Here is a 17580-nt window from a genome sequence, read left to right on the forward strand (position 1 = left end):
AAAGAAGTTGTCGGATCAACAAAAGCCAAATGATACATGAAACGGAGGGAGTACATATTTTTCAATTTTCTAAGGCTCGATACAACAGCATTTCAAGTAAGGACTCAATCGACGAAGTTAAGTCCAAGATAGGATAAATATCTTCTTCTTTTTTTCTTTTTGACATAGATTCTTAGCTCCTATTTTCTATTTTGACGGGTGTCAATTGGGAAACAGAATAAAGCAATGTAACATGTTGACATTACAAATTTACTACTATCTCACGTTGCAAAATGCAAACGCTCGCTGAGAACATTCTACTCTACTGTAAACACTAACGAATCTGTTGTCAAAAGAATCAAATGGCCACCCGTTCGAAGGTTATCTTCTCCACCTCTTATATCCACAATTGTCAGGAGGACCACGGCAACCAGAAAAATGACCAGGATTACGCGATGTAGACCAATCAGGTCTGTAGTTGTTGTCTCTCATATTCATCCCAGGTTCTTGGTAATTCCATCTTGCTACCTGATCTTGACGCCTAACAGGACTATTATCAGGACTCCATGATTCAAATCCAGCTTCCTCCACATAGTTGTTTCCTCTCCATGCAGCCTGTTGTAATCCAGGTTCTACATGCGCGGCCACATGTGGATTATAATGGTTAGGAATGGAATTTTCTTGATAACCCCGATTTAAAGCAGTTCCCGGCATAGCCCCCCACATCTGTGGCTGCGACTGTGTTTGTAATTGCTGCATTGGTGGTGTATGTAGGCTCATAGCTCTTTGTTGTACATTAGCTATGGGCATTTGCGAAGTTCTAATATTGCCATATGTTTCAACCGGGATTCTTGTGGCTGCTGCTGCTGCAGTGGCAGTCTGTAAATTGTATTCCGTCAACCCAAAGGGAGAGTAACTACTAATATTTACTGCTGGTGCAGGATTTGCATGGTTTATACTAGGATTTAATGGAGATGGTCGATGATCATTTCCATAAGACCCTGCAGCTGCTTGAAGCAGTGCCAACTGTTGGGCCAATTGCGGCACAAGGGGCATTTGCTGATGCACCACACTGCTAGCTTGAAGCATTTCATGTGAATGGACCAACGCAGTATGTTGGGGTACACCATTTGCTTGTGGAACCACCATTGAACTTCTCTGCGAGAAAGGGTTTTTAGCAAAGTTCTGCAGTGTAGCTCCACTCTGCACGAAAAAAAAAAAAAAGGTTCAAAAAAAAATTAAGACCGTTTCAAGAAAGTACTAAGACGTCAAGAAGAGGGTATAGCACAATACTAATTGAGTTTTATCTTTTTTCAAGAATATTTGAACCATTCTCGTCAGTGTTAGGGGGACCTCGGACTACAGCGGAGATTCTCATATTACAACGCTAACCAGAAAGAGAAGTTGTATTTACCAACGTGATTCAAAGTGCAAGCTTCATTTGCTTTATGATTATTTTGTTTATTTGTTTTTATGTTCCCCATTATATTAATTTCTTAAAAACCTACCAAGAAAATATAAAATGGTCTCGAAAAGGTAAACGAGAAGAAGAAGAAGATACTCCAAAGTGAAAAAAAGAAAAGGACATGAGAGGAGACAACTGAAGAAAATAAGGCCCGCCCAAATTTCATAATAGGTAAAATCTGTACAAAATGTGACTAAATAACGCACCGTTCCAGGATCACTGGAAGGAGTGGGGGATGGAAGAGAAACTTCAACTTTCTTCTCAGCATCTCTGCCTAGATTTGTTTGATCGATCAGTGCATTCATCCCATTTGCTTTGATCAAATCAAGCAGCCTTACAGTTTGCTCACTAGATAAATTTCCACCTTGGCCAGACGTCAAAGCATAAACCAACTCCGGATTTTTTAGCAGTATAGTAAGCAACTCTACATCTGGTACTGCTGTAGTTGCAATGCCATTTGACATACTGGCTAATGCAGCTACAGTTCCACTGTCCTCCAACTGCATACCAGCTGTTTCAGCACCATCAGCATCTGGTAGTTGCTCAATAGGGATTTCAGGGGTTAATGTGTCATCCGGGTCCATTTCACAGTCCCAAGGTTCCTTGGGGTTCAATGGAATTTCCTGCACTGTCCTGTAAATGGTTTCCCTCTCTCGACGAATTCTGTTATTCTGAATATCGACTTCTTTACTCTCACTCCCAACACAAACCTTCCATGTATCGCTGAGCTGCACCTCTGCATCAAACAGAAAACGTTGGTAAAGGATAACCACAGAATAAGGATGACCCTTAACAGATAAGAAATCCAACTTTTGCATTGGTACATTATCTCCCAACAAGATACTAGCAACTGTTCGCGATTCAAATTTGTTAAACCAGAAGGCAACATTTACCCCACTTTGAGTGTTTTGGTAGGAGACATTTAAAAAAAATTAATACATGTATTAGTTTTGTGTGTTACTAATGCCTTGTTTAGTACACTTTCTCAATATGACCAAGTATTATGCAATGTATAACTAATACATCATCGTATTAGCAATGCAAGAATTCTTAATGCATGCAAAATGGTTACAAACACAATTGTCCTTTCAAAACCTTCTCCACATCCCTTCCACCATATTTGTGGAGAATATTTTTGTAAATAAATAAAAATATTAAAAACATATGCAATGCATGCTATCTTTAATATAGCAAATAAAAGGATATACAAGAATAATACACCCTATTTAGCACTATTCTTAACGACATTAAAGAGTCGGCTATTTTCCACCTATTCATTTGTCTCCGCAAATTAAAAAAAAATAAAATATAATCATGTGAAGATCCAATATCAAAAGGACAGCCATGTCCGTAACATCAATTAACATTTGAAACACCTGCTTGTTTTCCTTGTCCACGGATTTGGTGCTCAACAAGAAACAACCAATCCAGCATCTAATTACAGTCAGACCAACTTTTTTAGTTCGTTTTAGCTTTCAAATTTGGAGTTGGCTTGTTCGAATCATTTGCATGGGACAAGCTTGCTGAATGTTGGTATTGCTGCCTACACATGCAAAGACGGATTCGCATTTGGCCTTAAGAAACGTACATCTACAGGCAGGCAGTACATGTTGCTTTTATGAGTTTATTTACACCTTTTCTTTTCTACAATGTGCTGATTTTGGTTGTGGGGAGCGCGCGCATGTAGAGGAGGAGGAAATGACACTGCAAATATTCTGTCTTATGAATTTAAGCTGTGTTTAGCCATAAGAAGATCTTATAATCTGTGGTCATGTTTCCTCTTGTTTGGTCTGATGCCCCAGGGAAGAAGTGGGTGGGGATTAGTCATTCTCGGAGGTTCAACAAATCCCCCATATATTCTCCTTTCAGATTTTCATTTTGTACAGAGACACCCCAACCCCTTTCTAGTAGCCTCCTATAATACGATCTTTTGATTTTTATTTTATTTATTTTATAACCGTGGTGTCCAGACCAATTTGTGCACACCTCGACTAATTCCACGAGATACCTATTAACTCCCACCGGCATCGAGGTACCAGCTAGGTAACTCTATCCGTCAAAGATAGAATAGATGGAAAAAAATTACCTAAAGTTTTTTTGTCTCTGCTAGGATTTAAACCCGAAACCTCGTGGTTCTTACCCACTTTAACCACTAGGGCACACCCTTGGGTACTGATCATTTGATATCTAACCAGTTAATAAAAAGATAAGAATCATCTCAACGAATTACTTAACATTTTCATCATCCCAAAATCTTCCGTCATGCTAACTGTAAGGGTTCAACAAGAGCTAATGAAATTGAACAGTCAATTGATGACAGTTAGGCAACTATAGGAGGAGCAGGCAATTACTTGTCCACGCCTTGAAGACATTTTCTTTTCTAAGATACACTTCGTACAGAGAAAAAAGTTTTAGATGAAAATACTTTTTGCTAAAAACGTCTTTAATTCACGTTATCATTTTTAGATCATCTCAAATGTGTGTATAAATGCGATGGACATGGTAATCTTGCAATGTGCAGGGTATGCTACGCTAGAGTTTTGACCATATTTTGAGAATTAGATACTAAAATATTATCTTAGAGGTCGCTTTGGTAGAGGATAAAAAAAGGTATTGAATAGAGTGTATTAGTAATATCGAAATTAGTAATGCTCTAATTATTTCTTATCCATTGTTTGATTTGTTGTATTAAATACAGTTGTCTTTAACTATGCTTATCTCAGTATAAATAATCCTTGTATTGATAATATCATGATTTGCTATGTATTAGTTCACTCCATAAAACTGAATAGGATGTATAACTGAGGATTAAATAATAACATTGACTAATACATGTATTATTTTCTATAATATATCATACCAAACGACCCATTATGAGAGAATCTATGTACTATTTTATGCAGGTATTAGTTATTCCATATTCTACTTGCACAAAATAATAGATAAACTCCCTCATAACTTGATACAATGCCATTTCGAGAAATGATAGCTTCAGGATAAACTAGATATGTTGTGCAGTATTAGAACTGGCAATACAGGTCGGCCCAGCCCACCCGGGCTAGTCCACATGAGCTTTGAGTTTAACGGATCAAGCCGGGCTAGCCCATCAAAATGATGGACCAAAAAACACCAAGCCTACACCATTACTTTGTGGGCTGCGAGCCACACGGGCCAGCCCACTTTTTAAAAAATAATATTTTATAATTTAATTTTAGAATGTTAATAAACATAAATATTACCATACAATATTACATAGCGTTAATACTTGCTAATCAAGTCTCCAACACTCCAAAAAATACTCCTAATAGCGAAATTAAATAACTTTTGACATGATATCCTTCGAACCAAATAAAAATACTAATAAGCAATCTAAATAGTTGCATGTATTTGACTTACGGGCCACGGGCTTACCCGGACCGAGCTAAAAAACCCTGTACTTAAATGAGCTGCAAAAATTGAAGCCCAACTCCATTAAATTACAGGTTGGGTCGAGCCTGGTCCATATTGACGACTCTATGTAGTATTAGTTATGCAGGTTTCTGAATTGCGTGCTATTTGTACCAACTTTATACATGAAGAATGTGCATCCTAACCAACTACCAAACATGATATTATGCAAAATTTAATACCAGCGTAACTCACCTTCAAACCACCTACCAAACTACCTGTTAGTGTTGATTGAAGTGGTAAGAATATTTGTAAAGAAAAATGAACCCAACTTGCAAAAGATATTTTCCACATTTGAATACAATTAAGGACTAGAAAAATATTATTAAGGACTACAAAATATTTTCTTTCACTAAAGACTTTTTTATTAGAATACTTTCCCGTCAACACCACACACCTGTATCATAGCCATTTTCGTCAAAAAAAAAAAAATTACACAAACATTAGAAAAATAGGAACATATTTGTCTTCATTAACATGTCGTGCCAACCTAATTTCAGTGTTTGACCAAACTAAATTTCTAATAGATAATAACACCCTGTAATAATCACAATTATTACATTCTCTAAGGATCGTTTGGTATGCTGAACAAGCATAGATCATCCTGAAATAAAATTTAGTAGTGCCCTATTCCAAGTTTGGTTACGAATCCTGGGATAAATTATTATCGGGATTAGTTGTCCAGAGACAACGTAAATGACAAAAATACCCCGAGATCCCTCAAACCCTTTTTCTACTAAATAAACTTAAAGGGTATATTTGTAAATAAACTTCTTAAAAATTATATAATGCACATTTTTAATACAAAAAAAAAAAAACAAGCAGTCAATAAGAAATTATACCAGCATAACTAATCGACCAAAACAGTCAATAAGAATTTTGCAGGACAATGGTAGTCATGGTGAGCGCTGACAATAGTGTGCAGATGTAACTAGAAGATGGTAAAATTCTTAACATAAAAGGGTATCACAGCAGAAAATGACTTGCACCTTATTTATCGTGTTCTTGCCTCTCAAACTGATCATTTATGAACGCACACTACATGCAGTTTAAAGTAACTATCATGTTAAATCAGAAAATAGATTGATATCCTCCCAAGACAGGTCTCCCACAAATGTACTGTAAACTACCTGCTGCTTTCTGATTGATTTAAGCATAATGTGGAACATTTTCGTTCATGTCAGGTGAAAAAGTTTCCCTTTACTTTCTTTTTTTTAATAACTGTGGTGGTGTCCGGGCCAACTTTCGCTCAACTCGACTAAATCCACGGGATACCTGCCACCTCCCACTAGCAATAGATATCAGGTAACTCTGTCCTCGACTAAAAAGTTTCCTTTACTTGCAAATAGGACTGACTTCACAATGCGAAGGCACACTTGGTAATCAACTGCTCCACAGTAAACCCATAATTTCCAAGAGATTTTTGAAATACAACATTAAAACCCAAAGGGAAACAATTGCTTCTTATGATTAAAAAATCAAGGCCTCACTCCTAAGATGCCCAATTGATAATTTAACAATGAAAACTAACCGTTCGCTTCACAGATATTTCTATAGTTGGGCTAGTTTTACTAAGCAACATCTATATTTCCTCAGTAACTAGTTCCTCGAATAATTAAGTTATGTAAGATGAGACACCCGATCGTCTTTAGCTCAACTACAGTGAAAATATAAAAGGCTCAAAAAGAACATTTTCCTTTACCTTCCCTTTTTTGACAAGTTGGAGACTAATGCTAATCATATTTTTTGGTAAGTTAGAGACCAAGGCTCAGTTGCTAACTACTACTACAGACCATTTTCAAAATTGAATCTTGTGTATTACTCATTCCATTCCAATTCATGTGGCACTGTTTCACTTGGCACAAAGTTTAAGAAAGAAAAACTTTTGAAACTTGTGTCTAAAACATTCCTGACCATTTGTGTTGTTATAAATCTTTTTCATTAGGTTAATGGAAAATTTAAAAGTCAAATTATTTCTACTTGTAGAGAGGTGACATTCATTTTAGGACGGACTAAAAAAGAAAGCGTGCTGCCACATAAATTGGGATGGGGGGTAATAGATAGAGAAAGCAAAAGGAAGTACAAGGGGAGTTGAGGTGAAAAAACTGAGCAATAATATTAGACAAGATAGGTGAGATTGTTTATGATCTGATTTCACTGAATTTGGAAGCAAACCTAAAGTCTAAGGAGTAGGATATTAAATAAGTGATTAACTAATGTTCCGCCTTTTCAACTGATCAAAAAAACAGCCGTTCCTCCTTTTCTGAAATCTACAGATTAACAAGAACGATGTTTCAGCAACAGCAGCAAATTTACCTGGTGGTTTCCGCCAAGGGATTTGCATTCTCTTGCACCTTTTAGGTAGAGGTTCTTCTACTTCAAAACTCAATTTTAGATGATTTTCCAGCTGATTGGACCCTTTAGAGGAAACACTATTGGGCTTTTCACATTCATCAACTTTAGGCCGATCTTGCAATTTTGGAGCTCCATGCAAGATATCATCTGGTGAAGAGGTAATTCCATTTGGAGCCTGAGGCTTCACCCGAGAACTGTCATCATTATTAGCTTTCCCATATTTACTCTGCATAAACTGAGCACGCATTTTTGCTTTTTGGATATCATCTGCTGAAAGTGGGCGACCTTGAGTTGCAGGTGCTGGTCTTCCTATGCTCCTTCCCGCTGTTCTTTGACTTGGTTGTTCCATTAGCTGAACTTTTCTGCGTTCTCGAGTTTCTGAAGTAGTTAAGGAATTCTATGCAGGTGATAAAAAAGCAGAAAAAGAGAGGAAAACCCATAGTTATTTTACCTAACATGATCAAATCTATTTAATGAGCATGTTATATGGAAACTTCTGAATAATTATGATTCAAAACATGGAAATAAATGAGAAATCTAAATTTCTTCTAATGACAGTTTATGTCCATGGAACAAGGAGCGATATTCAATCGAGATGAATAAAGACCTTACATTAAAAAATATTGACAAATTGAATAACCATAGGGAATCTAAGGATACTAGACACCAAAGCTCCTTTCAGCCTCTTGTTAGAATCATCTGGAGGTGCCGTAAGCAATTTAACTGGCAGTGGAGAATCCAACTTCCTGAAAGAGAGGTGTCTGCTTAGAAATTCATCAACAATTACAAAAAGCAAGGCAGTAAGAACACACCAGACCTGGAATTCTCCGAAGTCCCACAGAGGTTTGCATGAGCTTCTTCCTAGAAGACCAAATAGAAGGAAAATGATAAGAGTAAGAATAGAAAACCATCTCTTCTTTTTTATTCAAAAAAAACCCAGCATCTTCTTAACCAAATTCATTTAAATTTGCAATAAACTTACAACGTCCTCAATTTTTGAGTTCCATATTTCGTCGCCCACAACTTCGCTAATGCTGCAAACAGCAATAAATGTGTTGATAACTGAGAAAAGTTGATCGGGTGTTTTTGAGGCACAACCTGAGCTTACCTCTGTTGCAATAACAACTCATCCTGCACATCAGTAGCTGATTTAATCCCGTTGCGCTTCTTCATAGCCTGGCTCTTTGCAAACATTTTGCTCCATCTTGCAAGCAAAATCCTTGCCCTGTTTGAGATATCTGATCTTCAAATCAGATGAATGAGATCCAAAATATTGATGGAGCTAAAGGAGGATTTCTCTCTCTCTCAACCACCCAACCCCTTTTCCCAAAAAATGTTAGTGCAGTACAGAAGTCAGCTACCATGAAAATACAGTATAAACCCCGGCCAAGAAGCAAATTACTCTGACTGGCTGATACAAATAGAAGTAACTGCACCCACATCTATTTAACTAGTGTCTTCTTACCTAACAAATTTTATATTACTGATGCAGTCTAGAAATATACATATTTCTTCCATGGGACTTTTCATTGTCTCTCAGAATATGATCAGTTGAAGTATCAAATCAGGATCTTTAAAAATTTGACACATCAAAAGACCAAAAATCATCTCAATTAAAGAAATATACAGTTGAATGTACTGCCAGTGCAATAATTTCCAAGAACTATTTTTTTATTTGACAGCAAAAACACAACAGATCAACCAAGATAACAAAACATGAAAACGAATAAGTTGTACAGTGATTTCTGAAAGTAATGTCCTAATATGAGTCTATGACATGCCTTATAGGCATATTTCTGAAGAGCAACACTATGCCATGTGTGATTTACTGAGTAAATGGCTCAATAGAGATGCTTTAGAGTGGATGTGAAAAGCTGTCCTGACTTTGTTTGATACTTTTCCTATATATTCAATTTAGTTTCAGGAACTTCTGCAATACGGCACAATATCAATAACACTCGAGCTTCAGACAAGCTAGCAAAAATGTATAAGCCATGGAGAAGAGCAGTTTAAATTTTTTAATGTCTTTCTTCTAGCACAAAGATACCTAAAGATAAGGAGCTTGTCATATGCGAGGACAACACACCTGGAGTGCGGTAAAATCGCAGGCTGTTAACACTCTGCAGTATAGTAGACATCTGTACAGGAAATGCTTTGTGTAAAGGAAGATGGCATAGTACCTGATAACCAAGCAATCATTAGAACAACAGTATTCTGGCCAAAAAAAAAATCATACTATGGGCTAATGATCTAAAATTAATGGAGCAATATGGACCTTCAGGATGATATGAAGAACGCTGGTTTGCTCTTCTCCAGCTGCTTGACCCAACCATGCAGCCAAGATCATTACACCCCCTTTAGTTAAAAACCTATAAATATGGATTGAGAAAACAAATTATATTCGAGAACGAGTAAACCAGTATAAAATAAACTTTAGCAACCATAACTCTCAAGTACCAATATAGCACAGAGGGGTTTTGAATTTCCAAGATCCAGTCCATCAATTTAACCTGCCCAGAGAAGGTTTCTTCCCTTCTCATTAAAGTAAGGATATTATCAACAAAATGCCTATCCCTCTCCTCTATGCCAGTTAGGACCTCATCTTGTGTAGAACAAGATGGCCCCTCCTCTGTACAGGTTGGATCCACACTGTTTAAGGGAACTGGCTCTGTTTGTGAACTAGGGTCAAAACTCAAAGGAATTGGGCAAGGCCCTTCAATAGATACATTGGATATGCTAGGTTTCTCTCTAGAAAACCTCAGGAACCTTCTGACTCTTGTGCGCTGAGCTGTAAAGAAGTCCCGAACCTGCAAATGCAAAGATGGAAATCAAACAAGAAACATGAAGTTGTCAGAGAAGATGAAATCGCAGAATGCACGGATCTTATATCATCGTGCAGCTTAAATTGCACCAGGGAAAACTACTGAAAGTCTATGCAGAAGGGATTAAGGAATCTGTTCATAGCCAAAGCGCACAAAAAAAAAAGGCGAAGAAAAACGGAACATATATCTAAGGAGCTATATCATACACAAAAAGATGCACAATTCCATAATAGCCTGTTCTCAAAATCAATAGTGTGCTCCTAATATCCAAAATAGCAAAACTGAATTAAAGAAAGATGGTGCAACTAGCATGCAACTGCTACCAACATATGCTCCTTTCATCGTTTTAAAAAGGGTGACATTACAGGGAAAAAAGATAAATCTTTTGAAGAATCATGATTCATGAGGATAGGAGTATAGCACACCATCGCATGGTCTATGATCCTAACTCAATTTCCAGAGAAGGAATTTAATCACATGAAATAATCGACATTAACTAATGTAGAGAAGTTCTAAATGAAAATCCAGTCAGGAAGAATGGAGAAAGAATTACAAAAAACTGAGAAACGGAACACACCTGTGTGGCTGTGACACCAAAAAGAGCACTAATTTCACGGGTTTCCTTCTTGTTGATTGCGTCTTTTGCAGAAAAAATAGATTGCATATACTTGATTGTCTTGGGGTTTAGGAGATCCCGTGGCCTTTTGCCTGCAACAGAAGATGTTAAACTAACAGAATACAAATCGAATCAAGGTAGATCGCACCAAAATTTAAGAAGTCAAGCAAATCATTTACACTAATAACCAAAAAAAAAAAGGCACATTACATATAATTTGGATCAATGCATCACCTTGAAAAAAAAAACAATGACAATAGCACCTTGGATCGTTAAGCAAGTTCCCCTTAAAACAGCAAGACAAGTAAGTCTAGTACATAAAGCAATGTTGTACTTGTAAAGCAATGTTGTACTTGGCAACAAAAAAGAAAATAAACTACTAGTAAAGCAAATAAAATAAAAAACAAATTGATACATAAAAAGCAAATAAAATTTTTAAATTAAATTGATAAGTAAAAAGCAAATAAAACAACATAAAATGAAAGAACCACCCAACAAAAGCAAACATGTTTCATTTAGTATAATCAATATGCAAAAAATAATATAGAGTACAACTGAACATGTCAATATGACCTACAGTCTTTTCATCCTCAGAAGGGACCAAGTCGACTAAATTTATGACTTGACTATAAAAGCATCAAGATTTTAACTTAAGACTTACCAATTTTTATTGAAAGAGCTCCAGCAGCCTGCACAACGCAAGAAAATGAATGAGACATCAGCAGAAATAAGTTTGCAAATCACCCACCGTAGTGAGATGAGGTTTGATAACTGTAGCCTCTGTATTACAAATCTAAGAAAAGAAAAATTGATTCAGCACAGGAATCTCATTGTTGTGAACAAACCTATAAATCATGTATTATGGTAATGGTAGTATTTAGGAGCAAACAAACTGGAGAAATTGATCAGAAATTTCTAGGAAGAAAGGAAGGGAAACTTGGTAGAGAGGAAGAAGAGACGGTTAGAAATCAGGAGATAAAGGTGCAGGTTCATTATCCGAGTTTCGAAGGTGGTTGGTCCTAAGAGTTGGCTCCACACGGATTTCTCTTTTGATTATCCATCTTCAATACAGCACTTTTAAGAAGATAATTATAAAGATACGCTGCTCAAGAGGAGAATGTGTCATTGGAAGATATATGTACTAACTACACATTTGATAAGCACATAAATTGCTTCTAAGCTAAGTGCTTATAAGCCAAAATCAGCATAAGTCACAAGTTGATCATCCCCAACTTATCGCATTTCGGCGTAAAAGCACTTTTAATTTGTTTATTCCTAAAACTTTTTAAATTTTCAAAATACTCCTCCCAAAATAGGACTCTTAGCTCCCGTCCATTATAACTCTACACAGGTATCAGGTAATTTCACATCTATTAAATATGGAATAGCACACGTTGGATGATTTTCTGGTGAGGGAGAGAATTGCTGGAGCCTAGATGTATTGGCTCAAGGATGAATGATGGTTCTATCGTTAGGTTTTTAAAGGATATATAGCCTGAAGGGGTAGCCATAGAAAATGCATATACACATGTAAATGGATTAGTAAAGAGAAAGATACTTTGGTAACTGATTACTTGAACGAGACCTTTAGGGAAATGAGTATAAGTTTTAGGAGGGCCATTAAAGATAGGGAAACAAATGAAGTTGAGGAGTTCTTCCATTAAAAAAGATTGAACTGGAATTTTGAGGAGTTCTTTCATAACACATATAATGATCTATGGAATGGGGAGATAGAATGAAATGGAGGAGGCAGGGAAAAGGTATTTCTAGGTAAAAACTTTTATTTGGACCTTTAAGAGGGGAAATGGGAGGGATGTGTGGCAAACATTAAGACCACTAAGCGATGGGAAGAAAGCAGGTTGCTTTATTATGCGCAGTACAAGGTGCTACTTCACGTGTGGACTACTTAAGAAAAAGGCAACGATAAGTTAGTGTTGCATGTGGCAAAGAATCTGGCCAAGATACTAACAGCTTATAGTTGCATGCAGGTTGGCTTAACAACTGTGAAATCTTCCATTCTCATTAACCAAGGACACCTAAGAAAGCAATCATGTGATAGAAATTAGATATGCTTGGAAATAAAAGGGAGAAAGCATGGAATACGGTACTTCTTTTGGGGCATATGGAGCAAAAGTAATAAGAGATTATCCATAATCGCAAGAATGACAGAGAAAGACTTTACGAGAAAGATGATGTATGCTCGAGCACTTGGCCCGACCTTAAGTAGACCATGGGCCTTATTGATTGCCCATTGACCCCGTTCAGGTAAGTGACAGAGAAAGCCTTTAAAAAGATCTTTCAAAAAATTTAACCTGATCATTTGGTAAGGGAGAAAGCAACGAGTTGCATAAACTATAAACGACTAGTTCAACTTGTAAATGACTTCGGATGACTATGAAAACCATAAAGTATCCTGTATTTACTCTTTTTCTTTACATCATTTAGATGTTTCTTAGCGAAATTAACGAAGGGATTAACCGAGCTGCTTTGTTCACAATGTGAAACGTAAGACAAAGTTCCTCTTTTTTCATTTACTTTTTCAATTTAGAGTTATTCATTACATTCTATATCTTTCTGTTTTTTAATAAGGTACCATTACCACCAAACTCTATCTCTTCTTACTAATTTACAGGCTTAGACGACAACTATTCCACAGCCTCACTACGCTTCAAGTATAATACAAGGCAACGGTCGACAATGCAAAGATGCATAAACTGAAGAGCTATCATAATACATTCGTATGGGAGAAAATTAAACAAGAGCCTCCTGGGCAGGCTTTGGTTTAGTGGTAAGGGCATAGTGCATGTGTGGACTGGGGCACGTCACTAACCCTGGCACTGACAAGTAGAGAAGAGTAGAGGTGTGGGTCATTTATCTATCGAGTTTTGAAACTTGCACCTCCAGGTCTTGGGATTTCTCGATTAACCAAAACAAAAAAGAATGTTCAACAAGAAAGATGTTTTACTATAAATCACTATACCCCCATGTTCCAATTAGTTAATAGTATATGACATGTATAAGAATTATATGGGGTATGAGCTAGTGTTTCATGTGATAACTGAGTAATAAAAGTTGAAAACAATGTCTAAATACTGATTGGAACAGATAATAGACTAAGAACTAGATTAATTATAATGGGGAATGACTTCAGCCAATTAGTGATCGAAGTTATCTTTTCCCTTTTGATAAAAAATACTTTCCCTAGAGAAAAGCATTTTCCACAATTCAAGGTAACAAAACATTGAAAAATAATTTTATTAAGGAGAACACTTTCTGTGAAATAAATTCAGCAACCACAAAATACACCCGAGATCTTAAATTTTCTGAATGCAAATGTATGTCAAAAAGGTATCCATTTTTTTTCCAATCTTTCTTGGATAAACAGAAACTATAAGACATGATAATCCTCAACTCAAAAGAACGAACGCACACTACTAGTCTCAAGTTATTTATTAATCCTTAATTGTGCAACCACATATAGTATGTTATGATTAGGACAAAACACAACAAAATCATTATCACTTACGTTCAGTAAAACTCAAATCTAGTTGACCATAAAACTTAATAAACTATCAACCTAATCAATGCTAGTGATTACATTACCTAAAACAATCACTATCAACAAACTTCTTTTGGAGTCTCCCGCCCAAACTTTGAGCGGTAAGAAAAAACCATTTGAATGCAGACCAATTCAGAATTTTAAGAGAGCCCTTTTAGGTGCACCTTCCGGAGTTAAGATTCAAAAAAATTACAACAACAACAACAACATACCAAGGGTAGTCTCAATGTGGGGTCTCGGGTGGATAGTATGTACGCAGACCTTGCCTCTACCTCAGAGGTGAGGTAGAGAGGTTGTTTCAGATAGATTCCCAGCTCAAGAGAAGACAAACTATAAAAGGACGTAACATAAGTAGACGAGATAATAGATGTTAACAAAAACAACAAATAGTAGCAGAATAGTAGTACAACAAAATAATACAAAAAATTGAACTACACGAAACAATAGATCGAAGAACACAACTACTTAATTTTAAAAGAAAAATGAACAAACCATTTCTGGAAGGAGGACATGGACGCCAGTGAGGTCGTATTGTCGTTGAACGATGTTATAGAGCTGATCAATTTGGCTATAGAGAATTTTCTTCTGCGAGTCAATCAAGTTCGGATCCAACGCCGTAGGAGGACTCATTAAGGCGAGTTGTAATCGATTTTTTTCCATTGCAGACTCCGTCAATCAAAATTACAACCGACTTCGAAGCAATAGATCGAATCAATTTATGAATTAGAATCAACAACCAATTGAAGAAGAAGAAGAAGAGTTCAAGGGTTTCCACAGAAGCAATGTAAATGGGGAAAGAAGATTGTTTTTGTCCCCCACCTATTTGATGAAAAGGGGGAGAGGGATGACGAAAGATCAAAAAGGTTGCCCACAAGGGGACGGAGAAATTGAGAGAATTTTTGAGAGATGAAAGAGGGAAAGTGTGAACTATAAGTAGAAAACCAGGGGCTCCCCTCAGGGCTGCCAAGTTTTGGCCAAGTTGTCTGCAGATGTCCAACTTTTGGGCCCTTATTTCCTCCCCTTCGTTCGCTTCTTTTTTTTCCTTCTATATTTTCTTTTATTATTATGTATTCGGATCAAATTTTGCACATTTAGTAGGCTTTTGGACATGAGATTCATCTTATGATTTGAAATCATTAGATGAAATCAATGTTTGGATATGTGATTTCATCTCATGAATCTCAAATTCTCAAAAAAACATGATTTGAGATTCCAAATCATGATTTCAATTTTTTAAAATACAAAATTTCACCCATAAGTTTATATTTTGTAAAAGAAACATCACTTTAAATTTTGAAAAAAAAAAAAAAAAAGACGATTTATGCTCGGCGTGAAGAGATTGTTTGTACCATGTGAAAGGATTCTATTAAAGAATAATTAGTTACTAGTGTAGTTGACTAGTGGATCTGGGCGGGTAGAGCATTAGAGAGTACACAGGCCTTACAACTACCTCATAGAGGTAGTAAAGAGGTTGTTTTCGAACACCTTAGGCTCAAGTGCAACAAATGCAAGTATAAAGAAGAAGATACCAGTGAAGAAAACATAGCAACTAACAAAGGAGGCAACGCAAAGTCTACAAGAAAACATGCTAATCCTCAACTCAAAAAATTGGATACAAACGGCTAATCTCAAGCTATTTATTAATCCTTCAATTTTATAGCCATATATGTTCTATATGACCAACATAACAAAATCATTACCATTTGTGTTCAGTAAAACGCAAATCTTGTTGACCATAAAACTTAATGAACTATCAACTTAATCAATGCTAGTAATTAAATGGACTAAACCAATCACTACCAACAAACTTCTTATTGGCAATCTCCTGCCCGAACTCTGATCATTAAGAAAAAAACCATTTGAACACACAAACATTACATAATTTTAAGACAATCTTTAGGTGCACATTCCGGAACTTAAATTTTTAAAAAAATTATAACATCAACAACAACATACCCAGTGTAGTCCCACAAAATGGGGCCTCGGGAGGGTAGAATGTACGCATGTCCATAGACCTTACCTCTACCTCGGAAGTGAGGTAGATAGGTTGTTCCTAATAGACCCGCTCAAGACAAAAACAGACTATAAAAAGATGTAATGTTGAGTAGACGCGATACCCTCTCAGCCAAACAATACTTGTCCACTATATTAAAAATACATGCACAACAATACTTGTCCAGTTTGGAAAATCAAGAGATAATTTACCCTTTTCTACCAATTTTACCATTGCTATTAAATACTATTCATCACTCAATTCTTTTTCCCAAGGCATTAAATTTATTATATTCAACGGGTAATATAGTAAAATTACCCCTATTATTTACTTACTGTTACTAAACATGTGTGCCAATTCAATAGTAATGCTTGAGACTTGAAGGAGGGAGTAATAGATAGTAACAAAAACAACATATAGTAGCACAAGAGTAATAATACAACAATCGAACTACACGAAACAATAGATAGTATTAGAAATCGAAGAACACGAGTAATTAACGAACCATTTCTTGAGAGAGGGGATTGACGCCAGTGAGCTCGCATTGTTGCAAGACGATATTATGGAGCTGATCAATTTGGCAATAGAGGATTTCCTTGTGCGAGTCGAACAAGGAGGTGGTAGGAGGACTGATTAAGGCCAGTTGTAATTGATTTTTCTCCATTATTTTCCAACTGACTTGGAAGCAATAACAAACAACATACCCAGTATAATCCCACAATAGATCGAATCAGTTTATGTCTTAGACCCAACAGCCAATTGAAGAAGAAGAAGAAGAAGAAGAGTAGTTCTAGGGTTTGGACAGCAGCTATATCGGGGGGAGGGGGAAGAAATTGTATTATGTCCCCCACCTGTTTGATGAAAGGGCGAAGAGGTATGTGAAAGGATGAATAAGGGTTGTACAAAGGGAAATTCTGAGAGAATATTTGAGAGATGGAAAGGGAGTATGAATGAAGTGCAAGTAGAAAACCAGGGGCTCCTCCCCTAAGGGCTTGCCAACGTCTTGGGCAATTTTGGGTGCTAGATGTCCAACTTTTGGGGCACTTATTTTTTTCTCACCCTCATTCACCTTTATTTTCCCCCTTTTTTTTTTATAATTATCTTTTCCTTTTTTTTTTTTATAGTCGTGGTGTTCGACCAACAAGCAAATAATTGTCATTATATCATCCGAAGAAATAAAAAATACTAAAAAAATTGAATTCACAACTAATTATATTAATTCAATTGGCATTAACATAATAGGAATATTTCATTGGGAAGATTCTCTTAATACTTGAAATAGAGATAATCATAAAAAATGAGAAATATTTGATAGAATTTATTTGGAGAAAATATGATATTTGA

The 17580-nt window shown here is 36.3% G+C and overlaps 1 protein-coding gene across 1 annotated transcript; it reads right to left on the reverse strand.

The window, feature by feature from the left end:
* Positions 1 to 33: 33 nt before the first annotated feature.
* On the reverse strand, positions 34 to 17308 carry LOC107863997 (homeobox protein LUMINIDEPENDENS). Its single transcript, XM_016710233.2, has 13 exons — positions 16742 to 17308; positions 11346 to 11373; positions 10646 to 10776; positions 9704 to 10053; positions 9522 to 9615; positions 9333 to 9426; positions 8355 to 8484; positions 8229 to 8280; positions 8064 to 8107; positions 7907 to 7992; positions 7208 to 7624; positions 1651 to 2180; positions 34 to 1182 (listed from the first exon to the last, which is right to left on the reverse strand). Exons 1-13 carry the CDS (start codon positions 16898 to 16900, stop codon positions 361 to 363), a joined length of 2937 nt encoding a protein of 978 aa, XP_016565719.1. The 5' UTR covers positions 16901 to 17308; the 3' UTR covers positions 34 to 360.
* Between the last annotated feature and the right edge of the window lie 272 nt (positions 17309 to 17580).

This window comes from Capsicum annuum, chromosome 3 (assembly GCF_002878395.1).
Source record: "Capsicum annuum cultivar UCD-10X-F1 chromosome 3, UCD10Xv1.1, whole genome shotgun sequence".
Classification (NCBI taxonomy): Eukaryota; Viridiplantae; Streptophyta; class Magnoliopsida; order Solanales; family Solanaceae; genus Capsicum; species Capsicum annuum.